This window comes from Protopterus annectens, chromosome 7.part1, assembly GCF_019279795.1.
Source record: "Protopterus annectens isolate FY-2018-M chromosome 7.part1, PAN1.0, whole genome shotgun sequence".
In the NCBI taxonomy this organism is placed as follows: Eukaryota; Metazoa; Chordata; order Ceratodontiformes; family Protopteridae; genus Protopterus; species Protopterus annectens.
The window spans coordinates 379,864,953-379,884,555 of record NC_056740.1 but is presented as its reverse complement, the minus strand read 5'-3'; the positions used below and the strand labels follow the sequence as shown (position 1 = coordinate 379,884,555).

Below are 19,603 nucleotides of genomic sequence, written 5' to 3'. Positions count from 1 at the left end.
ATAACACTGTAATGTCGTTGTCTTGTTTTGTCAGGTACAAAATGATATCATCTGCAAATCGTCATCTTTTCTTGACTGCCATACCAGTTTATGTCTTTGAATTTCTGAGTCCCTTACTTTCTTTGCCAATGGTTGTAAATACAATGCAAATAATAAAGGGAAAGAGGATACCTCTGCCTAGTTCCTCTGCTAAAGCAGAAATAATCAGTGAGGACCACACCCACTTTAATTTTCTCCTCCAATCCCTCATATATTCTCTTAATCAACCTTATAATTTTTTCAGGAAATCCAAATGCTTCCATTTCCCTGCTCATAAAGTCCCAGCTTACTCTGTCAAATGTTTTCTCTGCATCAAGACCCACCACCAGTACTGGTCTTTTCTTATATTCTGCTTTCCCTCTGGATCATCAATGTTCTGTTAATGTTGTTAAATGTTTGCCTCCCCTCCACAAAACCACATCGATCCATATCTATCAGTTTTGAAATTACTTTTGCCATTCTTTTAGCCATTATAGACCCGAACACTTTATAAGAAAGCCTCTTGTCTCAAGGCACCATCTAAGCAGGTTCTGCTCCTCAAAAGGGGAAGGGGTTTTACTCCAGAATGTTTCTGGTTCCCAGGAAAGAAGGCACCTGGAGACCAATTCTGGATCTTTCTCAGCTCAACATCTTTTTAAAGGTTCCTTCCTTTCAATTGCTATCCCTTCAAACTGTTTCCCCTTCTTCTACCTCAGGCCATCCTAGTCTGCCTGGATCTCAAGGATGCCTATCTCCATATTCTTATTCATCCCCATTTCAGGACATTTTTACATTTCTCTGTTTCTTCCTTGTATTTTCAGTTTTCTGCTTTACCCTTTGGCATCTCTACTGCACCAAGGATCTTCACCATTCACTCCCTCCTGTGATTGCTTTCTGCAGGATGAGGGGTATACAGATCTTTTCTTATCTGGATGACCTACTCATTTAAGATTCTTTTGCAGAGACATTTCTTCAGTATCTTTACTGTGGTATTTGCTTCTTGCAGAGCCTAGGGTTTACAGTAAATTTCCAAAAATTCTTTCTGACACCTTCTCAGGATCATGTTTTTCTTGGATGCAGGCTGCAGACTATTCCTATGCTGGAATCTCTGCATCCTCCCGAGGCTTTAACTCTGATTGCATTTTTTCAGTCCCTTCACCCTGTGGTCTCATTTACAGCCAGGGAGTTTCTAAGGGCTCTTGGGTAAATGGATTCCACCATTCCCATGCTTCCTCTAGCTAGGTTTCATATGAGAAAAGTAAATTGGTTCCTACAGTCAGTCTGGCTTTGACATTCATATTCTTTGGAATTTCCTATTCCTCTTCTTCCATGCCTCAAGCTAGAGAGCTCCAATGATGGATTCATCAACTGTCTCTCAACCCAGGACTTCCTTTTCAAGCTCCAGTCCCCTCTTAGGAACTTTTTAATGATGCGTCAGACGTGGGATGGGGTGTTTATTTTGTCCCTCTAAAGGCTCAGCACCTTTGGTCCCTTCATCAGAAAGACCATATCAACAAAGAGATGAGGGTTCTTCTCCTGTCCCTTCAAGTCTTCCATTTTCTATTCCTTCCAGGGCCCATCAAAATCTTCAGACAATGCCATAGTGATGTGGTATATCATCAAGCAACAGGGGGACACAGTCTTATCTTTTGTGCAGACTAGCTGTTCGGGTTTGAGATCTGTTTGTCCAGTATTAGGTGAATCTTCGGATGTTTATATTCCTTTGGAAGAGAATGTTGTGGCAGATTGCGTGATAATATAAAGTACTGCCAGTTATGCCAGGAGAAGTAGGGCAGTGGATGTGTAACATATGCCAGTACAGTTAGCTGGGATTTAGTAAAGAATTATTTATTTCAATATCAAACTGATTTGTACAGATGCTTGTGTTGGAAATGTATTTGTGAAGTTGCTTGTGTTAAAAATGTGTCAACAGTGGGTCCTGCTGGACAGAAAAGAAAAAAAATACATGCATGTAGTAACTGATTAAATGTATGCATTGTAACTGTTAAAATTAATATATTTTAACATATGATGCTGGAAGAGAAGAGGTTCATCACAGTCCAACTGCAGCTAACTTTGAAAAATGTTTTGAAATTACCTGCTTTAGGCCATAAAGATTTTATCTTGCAGTTCTAAATGCAGCCAGAGACAAAATGTCTGTACTAGGAATCTTTCTGTGTTGTCTTTGCAGTGAAGCAATTGCTGCTCTGGAGGGGTAGATGTTTGAAATTGTTTTATGACTTTCAGAAGCTGCAACAGATCTGAACAAAACTCTGTGTGTGTGTGTGTGTGTGTGTGTGTGTGTGTGTGTGTGTGTGTGTGTGTGTGTGTGTGTGTGTGTGTGTGTCTGTGTGTCTGTGTGTCAGCTGCTTGGAGCAGGGAGATGAAGCACTGGTTTCACAGAGAGGGTGCTGGAGAACTTGACTTGGACACTTGGCTAAAGACTTAACTCTCTTTAGCTGTGCCAGTGGGGAGTCTTACTAGGGTCCTGGAGGGAGACAGAGAGAGAAATCCAGACCTCAGACTAAGTTTGTTCCCTGTGTGCTTTTAAGGGACGTTGTGCTTAACTCATTCACTCCAGTGGAGCTCAGGAAGTTTGCACTGTAACTTCCAATGGGCAGAGCCTAAGCCTTTTGATAGAATGAAATGATGTCCTCACATTTCAAACAAATGTTCATATCTCTGGAACCATAGGGGTTATGAAAGAAGTATAAATGGCAAACTCTTCAGCACAAACTATTTTTATAGTGGTAGCATTCTTTAGATTCTAGGTTTTAAACTAAATGTTGTAAGTCACAGTAAACAGAAACTAGTACATTTGTAATATTTTGTAAACAACTTACAATATTTCAGTAACCACTCAAGATACACACATACAGTCAGCAGTATTTTATTCATCTAGTTGTGAGCTTTCATATGAGACAAAGGAGTTCTGTCTGTGTTCCTTGGTCGTTGAGATATTTAGAAAAATATGAAAATGATATCTGTATAAATTAATATCATAAAAACAACAGTTAATATATCTATTTACCTGCACTAAACCAAGGTTAAATATTAATACAGTCAAGTTTGCCATTGTGTAAGCTTTAAAATAAAGTCTTTCAGAACCTTGTACATTGCATGGTTTTGGAATTATTGATACAAATATGAACAAGCAATATTTGACTCCTAGAGGCGTCAGTAGGAGTTAACTTCAAAAGTACCCAGAGGCGTCACCCAGATATAATGAGTTAATGCAGAGAACTGCATTTGGAAATACTATGTGCATCTACTTTTGTTCCAAGTGAAAGTCCCTTCCATTGTCAGTGGTGAGGATTCAGGCTGCTGGAGTATTGACCCAGAGAGGGGACGTCACAGACTCTATGAGCAGGTCCATAACACCGACTCATGAATGGAAGCCTCACAGAGATATGTTTCAGAACATTGTCCGCCAGTGGGGCATGCCTCAAGTAGATCTTTTTGCCTTTGCTCTGAACAGACAACTTCCTCCCTTTTGCGCCAGAGTCCCATATCCTCTGGCTTAGAAGGTGGATGCCCTCTGTTTTTCCTTGAAGGGGATGTTTCTTTATGCCTTCCCTCCCCTTCCTGTAATACAAAGTGTCCTGTTCAAGATAGAACAAGACTCTCCCAAGATCTTGTTGGTAACCCCCTTTCGGCCCAAACAGCATTGGTTCCCTCTTCTTCTGCACTTAGCCAAGGGCAGTCACCACAAATTACCTTTCAGGATGGACCTACTCACACAAGACAAGGGGTCTGTCATCCATCCCCACTTGTCCACTCTTCAACTGACACTGTGGGGTAATATGGCTTTGATCCTTTTTAGGCACTTTTTGTCTGAGGGCATGCTTCAGGTTCTACAGGGAGCTAGGAGAAACACTACCAGGAAATCTTATTTGTCCAAATGGAAGAGATTTTCTGTTTGGTGTCTTGCTCATGACCTGGATCCACTTTCTGTGGAAGTTCCTTTGGTTCTGTCTTATTTGTGTGAATTGCTTAATGCTGGGTTGGCATACTCTTCAATTAAATCCCATCTTTCAGCTGTTTCCGCTTGTCTGCCTTTGACTCCAACTTTGTCTTCTAGATTTAAAGTAAAAAAATTCCTTAAATGCCTCTTTCATATTAGGCCCCTGGGAAGCCCATTCCTCTTTCCTGGAACCTTAATTTTGTTCTTGAAAAATTGACTCAGGCTTCTTTTGAGCCTGCAGCTTCAGCTTCCTTACAGCTCTGTACTTGGAAGACTGTTTTTCTTCTGGCCCTTACTTCGGCTAGAAGGGTGTCTGAGCTTCAGGCCCTTAATATGGCTTTATTTCATTTTTTGGTTTTTCATAGGGACAGGGTGTCTTTGTACTCGTCCTTCTTTTATGCCCAAGGTGGTTAATGAGTTGTCTCTTAATCAGTCTGTTCATTTGCCCACTTTTTTCCATTCTCCAAGGTCTACTAGTGAGAAGGTTCTTCACACTTTGGATTTGCATATTCAACTCGGATTTTATTTAGTACAACTATAGCCATTCGTAAACCTGAGCAGCTTTTTGTTTCTTTTCATACTAGGTCTTTAAGGTTGACTGTTTCTAAGCAAACTATTTCTTGTTGGAGCTTTAAGGCCATTTTCATTTGTTACCCTTTTCATGGGAAAATATTTTCTAGTTCTGTTAAGGATCATTCTACCAGGACTGTGGCTTCTTATGCTTTCTTCAAAGGATTCAATACCAACTTTGTCACGGAGGCAACTACTTAGACTTCTGTGCATAATTTATCAAACATAAGTTGGATATGGTTTCCAGGGCTAGAGCTGGATTTGGCAGGTCTGTCCTGCATGGCTTTATTGAGGGCTCTGATGGACCTTCCTTCTGAGCATTTGTACTCTTCTCTAGTGTAAGGAATACTGTAGTAGTGATATGGAAGGACATAGTACAGTTGTGTAAAATCTTACCATAAGAGTAAATGTCCCTGCCTTCACTGTTTTAGTATTCACTTCCTTGCTTCTCCCCCCTTTTTTCCTTCTGGATGCACATGTTCTTTTACTCCTTGGACTGTTGTTCCTCCTGTGGCTTTTCAGTTCTGAATCCGTAAGTCAGCTTTATGCCCTACACCGTGAGCGGGGAGCATGTGTGAGACGCACCACGTCCCTATAACAACCTAAGGCTTTGTTATACTTGTTGGACATTGGGCTACCCTTGGCAGAGGATCCCTAGTGTAAGGAATACTACAACAGTGAAGGGAAGTAACATCTACTGTTATGGTAAGATTTTACACAACTGTACTTTCCTAGCTTTGTCCTTTCAGGGGCCAGCCTCTCTCTGTTTGTTGGCAGGAAAGCTCTGAAGGGCTTTGTGCCCAAACTTGACTTTTAGTCAGGTCATCTTGTGCTGCTTGGCAGTTTGGGTGCATGGAAGGTGCTGTGGATCTTTGAAAACTTACCGGCTGTTATATCCTTGGCAGGATGTAACCCATATGGCTAAGGCTACTGCAGCAGTGATCAGCTGTACTTTGTCTGACTTGATTCCGGCTTCACTGGGGATCAGGTGGCAACTCATTCTGCTAGCAGCTTTTTGGGTATCAAATAAAAGGGCATTATGTACAAAGACATCAAGGATTTTTCACTCTTTTGTCAAGTTTTAGCTGATGCCCATTAGTAGTGTGTAAAACTGGTGTCTTTTTTTTTTACCAACACAAGAATGCTGCATTATTTTTTGACAAATGCAGGAATGCATTTTTTGAGACTGAAGGCATTGTCTTTTCTACTGCATAAGTATTGTTTAAAAAGGGGTGGTATCAACACAAATATGGATATTGCTCCCAGGTTTGCTTTTGTTTATGTATTTGGTTACCCATTTACTGTAAATGTTCTCTAATGTTAACTAACCTTGAAGACATCACACCCTATATGTTGTACTTATTGTTTCTGACATCCTGTTTGTCCTCTTATGGCATAACATAAGCACTCAGGTCACTCCAAGGCAAGTACAAATATGACTCAGTCATTGTCCATGCTGGTGTGAATGACCTGAGACGTATCTCCCTGGACTACATGAAAAGAGACATAGAGGAGCTCTCTGAGCATGTAGCCCAGGCCGGTATGACCCTGACCTTGAGTAGCATCTTACCCTCACCAAGAATGATGCCACAATATGAAGACAAGATGATCAATTTCAACAATTGGCTTAAGTATTGGTGTCATTCAAAGGGGATCCAATGCCTGTCAGCCTGGGATGACATGCTCGACAAGCCACAGTGCTTCGCTAGGGACGGCTTGCACCTGTCACCCCTGTGCTTTCGGATATTGGCAAAGGCTCTTGCTACCCCCATAGTACCTTTTTTAGGCAAGGTTCTAAAGACAAACCCAACTCCATAGGTATCACAAGAGATAAGAAACTAACAGTAATGCTACTCAACGCCAGAAGTCTAAACCTCAAGATGCACGCACTCGAAACTCTCCTTAGCATGGAGAACATCGATATCTGTGCAGTAACAGAAACCTAGTTCAAGGCTCCCGAGAGCACCCCAGCACTACCAGGTTATACCTCATACCATGCTTTTCGGCCCCAAAACTTGGACCGAACTACAAAAGGAGGGGGAGTATCAATATTCATCAAAGATACCCACACCTCCAGGTTGGTGGCACAGCACGAAGCATCAGAGACTATCCATGTGCAACTAACAGTGGGTAAAACTGCCTTCCAGTTTATAGCCTGCTACAGACCACCCTCCCAAACCCAGGAACCCCACTTGGCCTTCCTGAGAACACTGGAAAATATGAAGGTCTCTCCGAACACCATTATATTGGGCGACTTCAACTACCCAAACATAGACTGGGAGCATTACTCTAGCTCCAACACCCTAGCCCAAAGGTTCCTAGAATTTATAAACTCAAATGCTATGGAACAACTTGTTACCACTCCCACAAGAGGGGAAAACATACTGGACCTGATCATCACCAACATGGGGACTCTGTGCTCCAGACCAGAAGTGTATCCCTCACTGGTAAGATCAGACCATAAACTAATCTCACTGGATATTCGCATCCCGACTCCACCCCCTGCCCAGAAAACCACAGTGAAAAACTTCTCTAAAGCAAATTTCACACTCTTCAAAACCGAGGTGGAATGCTTCAAAGCCCCTGGGCCTGTGGAAAATACAGCCCAGACCGCAGAATCCTTTATAAACTCATTCTATGAACACCTTCAAGAATGCATGGATCATGCAATCCCAAATAAAACCAAGACCCAATCCTCCAAAGGCAGACATCCTGTCTGGTGGACCCCAGCCATAAACAAACTATACAATAGATGGAGGAAGCTACTACATGATAGAGCAAAATCCCAAAAAGGGAAGGCATCTCTGATCAGTATTAGCAAACAACTACGGGCACTCATAAAATTGTCTAAGGCCAGCTTCGAGAGAAAAATTGCACAGGACACTAAGGATAATCACAAGGCTTTCTTTAGTTATGTTAGGAACCTGGGTGGGAATTCCCAGGTATGCTCAGAATTAGTCCAAAATGACAAAAAATACACCGAACCCACAGACATTGCCATCATCCTAGCTGACAGGTTCAGCGCAAACTCCCCCCCCCCCACCAAAAGGACAAATATCTATCCCAGCAGAGTGCTACCCCCCTGACATCTCAGATGCTCAGGTAAGAGCTGCCCTCTCCAAAGCAAAAAACACAGCATCAATGGGACCTGACGGTGTCCCGGGCTGCGTCCTACATGAACTCCAAGAAGAGCTAAACCCAAACGTAAAACTACTGTTCAATCTCAGCCTTACTACAGGATATGTACCCAAAGAGTGGTGTACAGCAACAGTGGTCCCTCTCCACAAAGGTAGTGCCTCAACGGATCCTGGAAACTATCGCCCCATAAGCCTGACTAGCTTGGTCTGCAAAGCTATGGAAAGGATCATCATGGACCCCATAAATAAAGATATTGGGGACCTACAGACACCGGATCCTACCCAGTTCGGCTTTGTTAAGGGCAGATCCTGCCTCTTAAACCTGGTTGATTTCTTTGAAACAGTCACCAAGGCCATTGACCAGGGGAAGGGGTCCACATAGCCTACCTGGACCTCGCAAAAGCCTTCGATACAATACCCCACTCAGGCATTATAGATAAGCTCACCAGCTTAAATATAAACCCCTATGTCACTAGATGGGTTGCAAACTGGCTCAAGGACAGAACCCACATGGTTAGAATTGCCGGAGCCATGTCAGACTCCAAACCAGTTACAAGTGGTGTCCCACAAGGCTCAGTCCTGGGACCTGTCTTGTTCGGTATATATTTCTCGGAGGTACAGGCCAACATGGAAGGACTGTGGCTGACCAAGTTCGCAGATGACTGCAAACTGGGCGCCATAATTGACTCTCCAGCCGACACAAGTATCCTCCAAAAGGACCTCATAGAAACAGACAGCTGGTGCCAGAGCCATGGCCTCAAGCTAAACGCCAAAAAGTGTATAGTCATCTCCTTTGGCAAAAACAAAGTGCCCACAAATTACCACATAGGTGGTAATCCATTAAGTACAGAAGAAGTAATTAGGGACCTGGGGACCCAAGTTGATAGCAATCTCTCATTTGACAACCACGTGGCCAAAGTGGTTAGAAAAACATTTTATATAGCCCACCTAATCATGAAGGGATTCACATCTATATCAGGGGAGGTCATCGTGCCTCTTTACTCATTCCTCATCAGGCCCATAATTGAGTACAATGCCCCTTTTGGGATGTACCTTACCAGACACCTGCAGCAACTGGAAAGACCCCAAAAGTACCTCACCAAGAGGATCAAAGGGCTCAAACAGATGCCATATGCTGCCCGGTTAAAGAAACTCCAGCTCTACTCAGTGGCATACCGCCTGCTCAGAGGCGATCTGTGCCTGACGTATAAAGCCATGTCCAACCCAGAATTAATGGACATGCTGCACCTCAGAAAATCCAAATCCCATCGAGCTATGCTCGAGAGACTTGAACCTCAGCACTGAAATAAATAGGACATGCTGGAAGGACAGATTCATAACCCAGAGGCTCCCTTCACTCTGGAATAAAATCCCAGTCCAGGTTAGGCAGAGTCCCTCATTGACTCTCTTCAAGAGGAATCTTGATGAGTGGATGGGAGATCGTAGGTTTACCCTGGGTATCACTTCTGTGTCACTGTTAGACAGAGGCACAGTATACTAACCTCGAAAAAGGGCATAGCAAAATTAATTTAAAATGGGTGGCGAATGCCAAACACACTCTGGCTAGGCTTATAAATGCCCTAGGGCAGATAGCCTAGTATGAACCTATGAACCTATAAGGGGCACCTGTACTGCTTTAAGGTTTCTGTCTTCCTTTTTAATTATGTATTGCATTTTTTGTAGTAATGATTGATGCATGTGTCTTTATTTTGTACCATTTGTACCTGAGCTTGACTGAAAAGGGACTATGTAGCTGTTCACCCACCCTATTCCCAAATTGTAAAATAAAACAAATAAATACAGTTGTGCTAAATATGTAAGACTGACTTCTGTCCAAACCATAGTGTGGTAGGTCATAGAGGGGAGATTTTCCATATCTGCCTGAACAAGAACCATTGTGGTCGCTTTTGTCTATTCTCAACTGATAGGTCTTCGGATCCAGTATTGGCCATTTTCAGACTTTGGATGCAAGGCTCTGGCTCCTCCCCTTACTCGTAATCCCCTCCATCACTGGAATGCCTCAGATCTCATTTGCCATATGGTCACTGTAAAGATGGATATCCATGGCTCAGTGCTTTGACAGATGAGTGGTATTTTTGACAGTGAATTAGTAGTTTTCTTGAGTATTTCTTTTCCTTTTTTTCGGGATTATTTTTTCTGTCACCTCCCCAGTATTTGCAGTTGTTCAGACTTTTATTGTGTCGGGGTAATATTTGATTAATATATTATTGGTATTTGACTAGTGCTTTGTGCAGAATTTTTGGGGTAGTCAGTGTTGAAGAGTTTTATCCTTAGTGTTTTTGTTGCTTGTTAACTTGTTTTGCAGGATAACAGACAAGGCAGCCAGATTAGAAAGTGCATCTCCTGTGACCACAAGATCCCTCATCAAGTGTGTATATATACTATTTGGGAGCCACAAACCTTGAAGAGGACTGCTGTGCTTGCTTTGCTTTTAGGACCAGAGTGCTCTCTGATAGGTGATCAAAACTTGCCTTGAATGGGCTGCTTCCTGCCTCCATGAAATAAGGTAACCCCTCTCAGTTGTCTTCTTCCTCCTTCAGCAAAAAGTCTTGGGATAGGGGCATTGGGGAGAAATCTAAAGACAAAGAGAAGGATAAGTAGTGTGAGAAACTGCAGACATGCATGGGGGAAAAGAGTCTAGGAAGCTGTCTCTTGATATGACAGTGCCATCATGGTCTGTTCTGAAAGAATCTAAGTTTTCAGATCCATCTTCAGCTTTGGAGCAGATTAGGATTTGGTCTCAAACCCCTCTTTTTTCTGGACCCAGGTTCTCCTCAGAACTGGTTAGTCTTTGGCTTTGATTTCTCTTCTTATAGGAGAGATTCTTTCAGAGAATTTCTAGGCCACCTTCCACAGCTTCATTTTTGAGATTAGTGTAGTCAATCACGAGCCTGTTCAGAGCAGATATGGACAGGATGATGAGGTAATGCCTGATGACCCAGATCTAACTGGGTATACGCCCAACACTAACCACTACCAGGAGTTCCCCTCTCTCTCTCCCACGATTGTGACTTCTTCTCTGATATGACCTTCAGATCCAGAGATAATCGAACCAAGTGCACACCTAGGATTGCGTGTGTTGGATCTGAAAGACTGGGTTTCTTCATCTTCGACAATTTCTCTGATTGTTCTGTTCTGATTGCTTTGGATCTTGACAGGTCATGGAGTTGATGATTCAGGATTGACTCCAAAACTTTTGGATCCATCCCTTTTACTCGTCATTTGGCTCTCTTCAGCTTGGCTCTGGTGTTGCCTTCTGAGCCGAGCCAAACTGGTTTTAGGAGCATGTCTTTGTCAGGTTCCTTGGGACCTACAAGTGGCACTTTGATATCTGTTTTCAGTTAGTCCTTTGAGAGAGTCCTCTCTCAGTCTAGACAGCAGGCATCTTTCCACAGCTTTGAACCATCCCTTCCTCCACTGGCTTCTTCTGGTTCTATGCTTCTTTTCCTGGCACTTTGGAACAGCCAAGCCCTTGAGGTCCTGAGACAGTCCATGTTGCAGATTCCTCATCCACTTCAGAGTCTTTCCAGGACTCTTCTGCAGGTGAAGTACATCAAAAGCATTAGCTCAAAAAGAGGCAGTTGGTCCCCCTCAGGAGTCCCTGTCCAAGGATACTGATTCTCACAAGGTTGCCATTTTTTTCTACTGTCTCCCCAAGTCACAGCAAGCATGGTTGGTTCCCTGTTGGGGTTTGTGAGAGGGGTTCATGGAAAAGATGATCCAAGACACATGATCCCCCACAGAGGCCAGTCTTCACATCAATGTCCTGGAAATGAGAGCAGTCCTTGTGGTATTGCAGGCTTTTCAGGACTGTCTCTCCCCAGGTGTGTTACCTTGATCCAAACAAGTAATATGCCAGTTGTTTAGTACATCAACAAGCAACGGGAGGGACATTTTGTTAGTGGGTCATGTCTCCCCACCACTTTCTGGTACCTACGCACATTCTGGGAAAATCCAGTGTGTTAGTGGACAAGCTGAGCAGGTCCTTACTTCAGCCTCATGAGTGGTCTGTCAGTCGAGTGTTGGTGGATGAAATTTTCAGCCACTGGGACCAGCCTTGCTCTGACCTATTCATCACTCCCTCCAGCACCAAGTGCAGCAGCTATTTTGCCTTGATCCGGGGGGGGGGGGATACCCTGAGGGATGCTGTTGTCCATAACTGTTTTTTTATATGCATATCCTCCCATTTACCTCATACCAACGTTTGTGAAAAAAGCAATATGCAGCAAGGAAAAAGTAATCCCCCATTGTTCCATTTTGGCATTGACAGGTTTGGTTTCATCTGATACTCCAGTCTTGGGTGCTGGATCCCATTCCAACCCATCTCTCTCTCTCTGTAATGTGTCTGGCATGCCTAATCCAGATGCAGCATCCCTCAAGTTAACTACATGGTTTCTGCAATTACATTGAATGCCATGTAGTGCAAGTTTTCATCTTAAGTTATGCATATTCTGACATCTTCACAGAAACCCTCTATAAGAAAATATATAAAAACAAATGGAAGAGATTATATAGGCATATAACTGAGATACAGATCTTTTTATGGCCTCTCACCCTGCTGTTTTAAATTTTTTAGCTGGTCTTTTTCATGATGGGGCAAGTTACTCCACCATTAAGGTTCAAGGAGCTGCAATTTCAAATTTTCATATAGAGAGAAAACAGACTCCCATTACTTTCCTGAAGTTATCGCAAGCTTTTTAAAGGGTACTTTTCTCCTTTGTCCACCTTTGAGAGATCCTGTTCCTCCTTGGGACATTATAATTCTTCTCGATGGCACTGACAAGACTACCTTTTGAGCCTGCAGCTACTCTTGACTTGAAATACCTTTCTTGGAAGACACTTTTTCTGGTGGCTATTACTTTTCCTCAAAGAATCTTAGTAGTCCATGCCATCTGCTGCAAACCATGTTACTTGTTTTTTCATAAAGACGGTATCGTTAGGACTAAGCCTACCTTTCATCCCAAGGTGGCTTCAGAGTTTACTTTGATTCAAGCCATTAATCCATTTTATTTTCCACAATTTTACAATAAAGGGGAATACATTTTACATCTATGGAAATTTCTTTGACAACTCAGATTCTGTACTAAAGCTGTTAGAAAGACAGACATGGACTTTTTGTGTCCTTTTCTTCAGTTAAATATGGAAAAAGGGTGTCAAAAAGTGACTCTCTACTGCAAACTGAGTGCATCATATCTCTACAAGGAAAAAAGTCTAACATTGCCTATTAATCCCAAAGCCTACTCTGCAAGGGTGGTTTTTACTTCTACAGCTTACTTTTCAAAAGTACCCATTGATGTTATTTTTGTAGCAGCTACTTGGTCCAATGTGTATACATTTATATCCCACTGCAATCTGGATTTACATTCTAGGTCTTGGGCTTCCTTTGGTTCAGTCATCCTCCATAATATCCTTCCATGAAACCTCCCAAGGATTTTAGTAGCTGAGGATGCTTTCTCATCAGTTGAGGATGATTGGAAAAGACAACATTGGATATGAAAGTTTTATATTTACCATAACAGTAGGTATATGTTGTCCTCTTCAACTTTCCCTTTCTCTAGCCATCTACCAAACTGTCATTTTCTTCTTTGGCTCCAGTTTGACTGCATTGATCCTGCCTTGGAGTCTTATATTACAGCTGTGGTCCATATTCCAGAATATGTTTGCATGTTTCTAAAGTAGACTGTCAGACTCTTTTTTGAGGTTTTCCTGAAACAGAGGGAATTATGGGTAAGGGGAAGAAACTGAGCCTTGGATCCAAAGTCTGAGAGGGTCTGATATCGGATCCAAAGACCCATCAGTTGAGGAAGATGGAAGAGGACAACATGGATCTATTTTTAGGATAAGTACATAACTTTCATTTTTAGGATGATTCTTTCTATTGCCTTACACAATATACTAGTGAAGCATATTAGTTTATAGTGATTAGGGTGCAAAGAATGGCCTCCCTTATGGAATGGTACCACAGTAGCTTGCTTCTAGATATCTGGAACATAGCCCGTAGTTTGATGTTGTATTAAGAATGCACATAAGGAGTTAATTTGGATCATTTTTGATTGCGCAAATTAGGTTCCTTAGTATGTCATTTGGACCTATGTAACTTGTGTATGTGACCGTACTGGGGGCAGAGGTGACCATTTCAGATGTAACTTTGGTTGGGATCTTGTAACCAGAGAGGAGAGGGCTCACTATATACCAGAGGAAGATGTAAAATATGTGCATAAGATCTGTCAATGAAATGTGAACAGAAAATAAGGCAGGGAGAGAGCTAAGGCAACGAAGTATAGGGAACCATTTAATTTGTGGATTGGAAAATGTTTTTCATCATGGAGAGTATTGTGGTCCTATGTAATGGACTAGTGGAATGGCTGGTGGGGAGGGGATTCATGGATGCATTCAAGAGGATATGGATGGGGTGAGGTGGAAAACAGGAATGGGGGGAAGGCAGAATGTTGAAGACACTCAAAGGTCAGATGAGATAGACTGATTTCTTTTTGCTACCAAGCAAACAAATTGCAATGTAGTGTAACACCACTGAAGCAGGAAGTAGTACATGGGGGCAGCATGTAGACAAGATATAAAGTAATTATCTCTCAAAAGGTGTAACCCCTCCCCCATTAAAAGTTGACTTGAATTTTTTGGTGCAAAGCCAGATGGCCAGATATAGAACATGAGATGTGTGGACGACTTCAGCCGTACAAGAGACTGATGTAAAAATCACTGAAACTATAACTGAAGTTTCTTGGATGACCATAGCCATAACCAAGAGAAAATGGTCAGGGCAGTCTCAAAGATGGCTATATACTAAAAGAAATGATGACCACAACTAATCTAAGTATTTTTTTTTAAATACGTTTATTGAATTGTCACTTGTGACATAGACAAACTTGCATGTAAGCAAACCATATTAACAAGTTCACATTCACAAACATTATACATCACATATATTGTGCTATACAATATAATCTAAGCAACATTATATAAATTGTTTAATTCCTGCCTTCTCTTAAACATCATTCTTCCTTCAGAAAATTTTCGGCATGTTTTGTTCCCGTACTTTTAATTGTTTTTCTATGTAATTTGCTTGTACCCTTTTCTAAAGATCTCATTTCATGTTCTTTTGTCTATGTTGCAATATTCACTACTTCACATATAGTTGATTTAGACTTGGATTTCAGTTTTCTAGTAATTGCTTTTTTGGTAGCCACCATGATTAAACTTACATGCCCTTACTGTGTTTAGACAAGTCGGGTAGATCTTGTATACCAGCTCAAAAAAATAATTTCCTTAGTTACACTCATTTGCTCGCCCAGTATTCCTGACAGAGTACTCTGTAGGGAATTTTTAAAGTATGCCAACACATTGCACTCAAAGAACATATGCTTCTACTTGGATCTTTTTCTGCATTGCACTTCCAGCATTTGCCATCTACCTAAGGAAAAATTCTTTGGAGTCTGCTTGGAGTATAAAAGTGTGTGAACACTTCCAGGCAAAAATCCTAAGTCTTCTAGATTTTGTTACATATTTGGGAGCTATACACATGTCCCCCTATTGTGTCTTTCTGAATTGCTTATCTAATCTTTGTTCTCAATCTTTTCTGACCTCCTCTGATTGACTCCTTTACTCCAAACTTACTCCAAAAATTAACTCCATTTCAACTCAAACTAAAACAAAATTAAGTGAAAAAATACTATTCATAAAACAAGCATCAGTGATTCCCTAATGTACTAAAATCCTTCTAGCAGGACATTTTCACCTTAATTGTGGACCCACCTATCACAATGAATATCAAGACAATTATCTTCCACACACTACTGCAACTCCACAATGGTCAGCCCCCAAGGCCAGTTATCTAACTTTTGGTTGCATTAAATGTTAGAAGCATAACAGTGCTGAGCTACATGCATTGGTTACCCAACCTAAGCCTGATGTTCTCACTGTAACCAAAACTGGCTTAAACCCAGCATAAACAACTCAAAAATTACACCTCCCAACTATTGCTTTAGTATTTTCCAACAACTATCACATTTCCCCTTACAACAAACCAATGCCAAAATTCAGTTCAGTAGAGCTCCTTATTACTTTCCAGAAAATAAAAAATTATAAACGAGTATGTATTAACTGTCTTTTACATCCCTCCTGGTGACCATACAGCTATATTGGAAGGTATCCTAATTTGGATATCCATAGCAGTTCCATAAAAAATACTACTAGGTGATGTGAATGTCAGTTGGTTTGACATAAACTGTAACTACCCTACATCTAGCATGAACTTATTTGGTTTTGCATAAGTAATTAATAACCCCAAACATTATAGCAAGACATTAAATTCCCTATTAGACTGGATCCTAGTATCTGACCCTAGCAAATACATCACCACAGGTACAATGTCAGACTATCTCAGCCATCATCTTCTAAACTATACAACCAGACATCTCACACATCCACTTAAACACCATATTTGTGCAACAACACACAACTTTTCCAAATTTAACCCAGAAATGCTCATTACTACACTGTCATTTATTAACTGCAATTTCCAAACAATCTCCCCTCTAGATAATGCTGTAAATGAATTCCTTACAACTTTCCTGAATATCCTGAATAGCCTTGAACCTCATATAAGAAGAGACTAAAAACAAATAATGTAATTAGGCTATGTAAAAAGAGTAGATCGCTAATGCAGGATAAAGAAAAAGCATGGAAAGAATGGCAAAAATGTACAACACAATATCCGGAAAACTTCAGAATGCTTCACAGTGTACTAAAAAAGACATAAATGATGACAAAACTATACTGTAATAATTGTCAGAATAATAGTAAGCAGAACTCTAAAAAAATTCTGGACAGCCATTAAAGAAATGTTGCATCCCTGCCAAAAATTCAACCCTAACCCCTTTCCCTTTAACTCAACATTTGTAACTGCAATACAGTTCATCTTAGTTCATACTAAAGCATCTCTAAACAACAATTCCCCATCATCTAATTTTATCCCAGTCTAGCAACCACATATGCTCCCATTTTAAATAAAATTACCTTAAACTCAAACCATCCTCTACATTCTTAAATTTTACCCCTTCTTCGTCATCATTATCATCATCATCCCTCTCCAGTTTGAATTGTAGCTTTCTGCTTGTGTTATGTATAAGAGCCTTACCTGTGTAGCTCTAAAATATCCCTTCAAATCAGGTAATCCTAAACCCCTTTCTTCTTTTGGAAGGATCAACTTATCCCACTTGACTCTTAATACTTCCCCTCCTGGGTAAAATCCTTCAACCCTTTATTAGTTACTATGCACAACTTCTCCTCTGGTTGATAAAAATATGCCTGACCATATGCCTGACCTGTGTGTAAAACTGAAGGGACTAAAAACATTTTACTGCTTGCATCTTGCTATCCATATCCATAGGCAAGAGCTTCCAGTTTTTGTATTATCTTTTGTTTAGTCTTCTCACACATTCTTAGTGGACATAGCCAAATCCTATTTAACCCATGCTCCTAAGTACTTCATTTTATCATGTCCACATAGATATGGGTATTTCTGAACTAATTTGTGTGTGGGTACATAGTTCACAGCTATTGTCTTTGTTTTATCTTCATTAATGTTGTATCCCCAAGCAGACTTGAAACTGTCTCAGAATATTTCACAACACTGAAATGTTCTTTTTTGTTTTTGTCAGGTACAAAATAATGTCATCTGCAAATAAAGCCAACTTGAGAACTGTGATAATTGCTGAGATGAGCTGTTCATCTGCAAAATTAAAAAGTAGTAATTATTATTAATTGTGGACTATAAACAATCAATAAAAAAAGTAAAAAATATTATTACAGTAAAATCCAAGTCAAATCATATATTAAAAACTGTAAAGAAAAAAACATTAACATTAATAATCACTAACAAATGTCAATGTATAGTATTTTTGCAGTATGGTAAAGCACATGCATATCTTTGCTTAGCTGTATATTTTGACTGTAAACAAGTACAGGTAGCAACAGTATGCAAATAATTCCATCAACGTCCATTGCTAGGATGTTTACATCATTGTAGCATAAGAGCTGTAAGCAAATTGGTATGCTAACCCATATTTTTGTTCCTTGTATTATCTATGTAATGTATGAAATCTGTACTTGTATTATTTATATAATCAAGTGGGCAAGTATAATAGTGTGGGCACATGCACAACAGACTGTTTTTTTTTTTCACCATCACAGCAGTCGAGAATTTTTTTCTCATTAGTTATTAGATGTTTTCTTTTGGAAAGTTATGTGTAGTAAAATAGTTGGTACATCTGTAGCATTACCACCTTTTTGTTTATTTGTATACCTAATCTGGTTTGTGACAGAAAATGGTAATAGTGTGATTAAGTTTGTCTTTAAAGGATTTTCCCATTATGCAAGCAGTTCTTTCTATTGAAAATAAAGTATATCACAAGCTTTCTGCTAACAGGGGTTTCAGATGGTACTCTTAAGTATTTTTTTCTTGAAATTATTTGACCTTTTAAAATGTCACAAGTATTTTATCGTAATATGTTAACCTCTTTTTGAATTTTCTTTGATAGATGCTACAAGAACATAAAGCCACTATTCTGCAGAAGCATGCACGTGCCTGGTTGGCGAGGCGTAGATTTCAGAGTATTCGGAGGGTAGTCCTAAATATCCAGTTATCTTACAGAGTGCAGCAGCTTCAGAAGAAACTGGAAGACCAGGTGAGTGATTATGAAAAGCGTAAAATCAGTAGTCCTGTTTTCGGATGTAGTGTTTCTGGAATTGTGCATAGAGGAATCTGTTGCATTTTGCTAACCGTTAGTACAATTTTATACTGTACTTTGCACTTTTAAACTGAATTTTTGCTATATTGTTGATTTTTTAAAGCTGTTCTTGCTGATTTGTTGCACTTTTTGTCTGCTGTAGCATAGACTAGATTTAGACTTTCTGAATTTGGTTCTGTTTGTTAAACTGAGCACAAAACCAGACTATCTTTTGTTAGATCGGTCCCTCCTGCACCCTTATGACAGGAGAGGGCAGTTAGGACTCATCTGATTGAATGTTGCTGGTACAGGGCTCAGTTTTGATCTTTTTTATTGGTTAAATTGTTTAATTCAGTTTGCTCACTGTTGCTACATAAGCCCCAAGTTTGCATGGGTTTGCGCTTGTTTTAACATAGCTCCACAGAGTTAGGCGATCAGCCACTGCTGTACTGTATTCATCTGTTTACGTGTAGTGCACCTCCATGCACTGTCCCGCACTACCGCACAATGGGGATAACCATTGGCGGTTGCAGATGGAAAAACTTTAGTAGATAATTTTCCCTTAGAAGCTGCCTGTGATTTGTCCAAGAAGTCCTTAAATTGCACTTAGCTGCTCAGAGAGCACCTCAGCTGTGCTTTTTCCCTTAAACAGTCCAAAAACCACCAAATCTACAATAGTCTCATACCATTTAGAGAACCCCCACTAGTGTAAACACTTTATAGAGCACCCATTACTATAGACCCTGTTTAGAGCACCCAGTTGTACCCCACTGTAAAAACAGGATTTAACCTAGCATTATGGATGGTCAGTTCCCTCCATTTCTCCTACCAGCCTGATTGACATCGGTATCCTGAGTGTAGCAACTGCCTCGTGTACACTGACAGCCGTCTACTCCTAAATCACCCAAGTACAATTTGTGAGACATGCATGTACACTAAGTAAGAATCTGGAATACTTGCTCTGTTGCGCACAGAACAGTAACACTGAACAGGTTGTCAGCTCACATACTACACCTCCTATACAAACCATGCACTCAACACATAAACCATCATATGTGGAGGTACTCACCAGAAACCTACCTAATCACCAGAAACCTTCCAGCCACAAACATGCTACACCTAATAAGCACCTACAGCACTCAATACAC

General features: G+C 40.7%; 1 protein-coding gene across 1 annotated transcript in view; it reads left to right on the top strand.

The window, feature by feature from the left end:
* Nucleotides 1-19,603, top strand: part of MYO5C (myosin VC) — a 1,763,334-nt gene that overhangs the window by 608,367 nt on the left and 1,135,364 nt on the right. Inside the window, exon 9 of the mRNA XM_044078824.1 lies at nt 18,267-18,413. Coding sequence (XP_043934759.1) covers nt 18,267-18,413 — 147 coding nt within the window. The remainder of the gene's footprint in view (nt 1-18,266; nt 18,414-19,603) is intronic.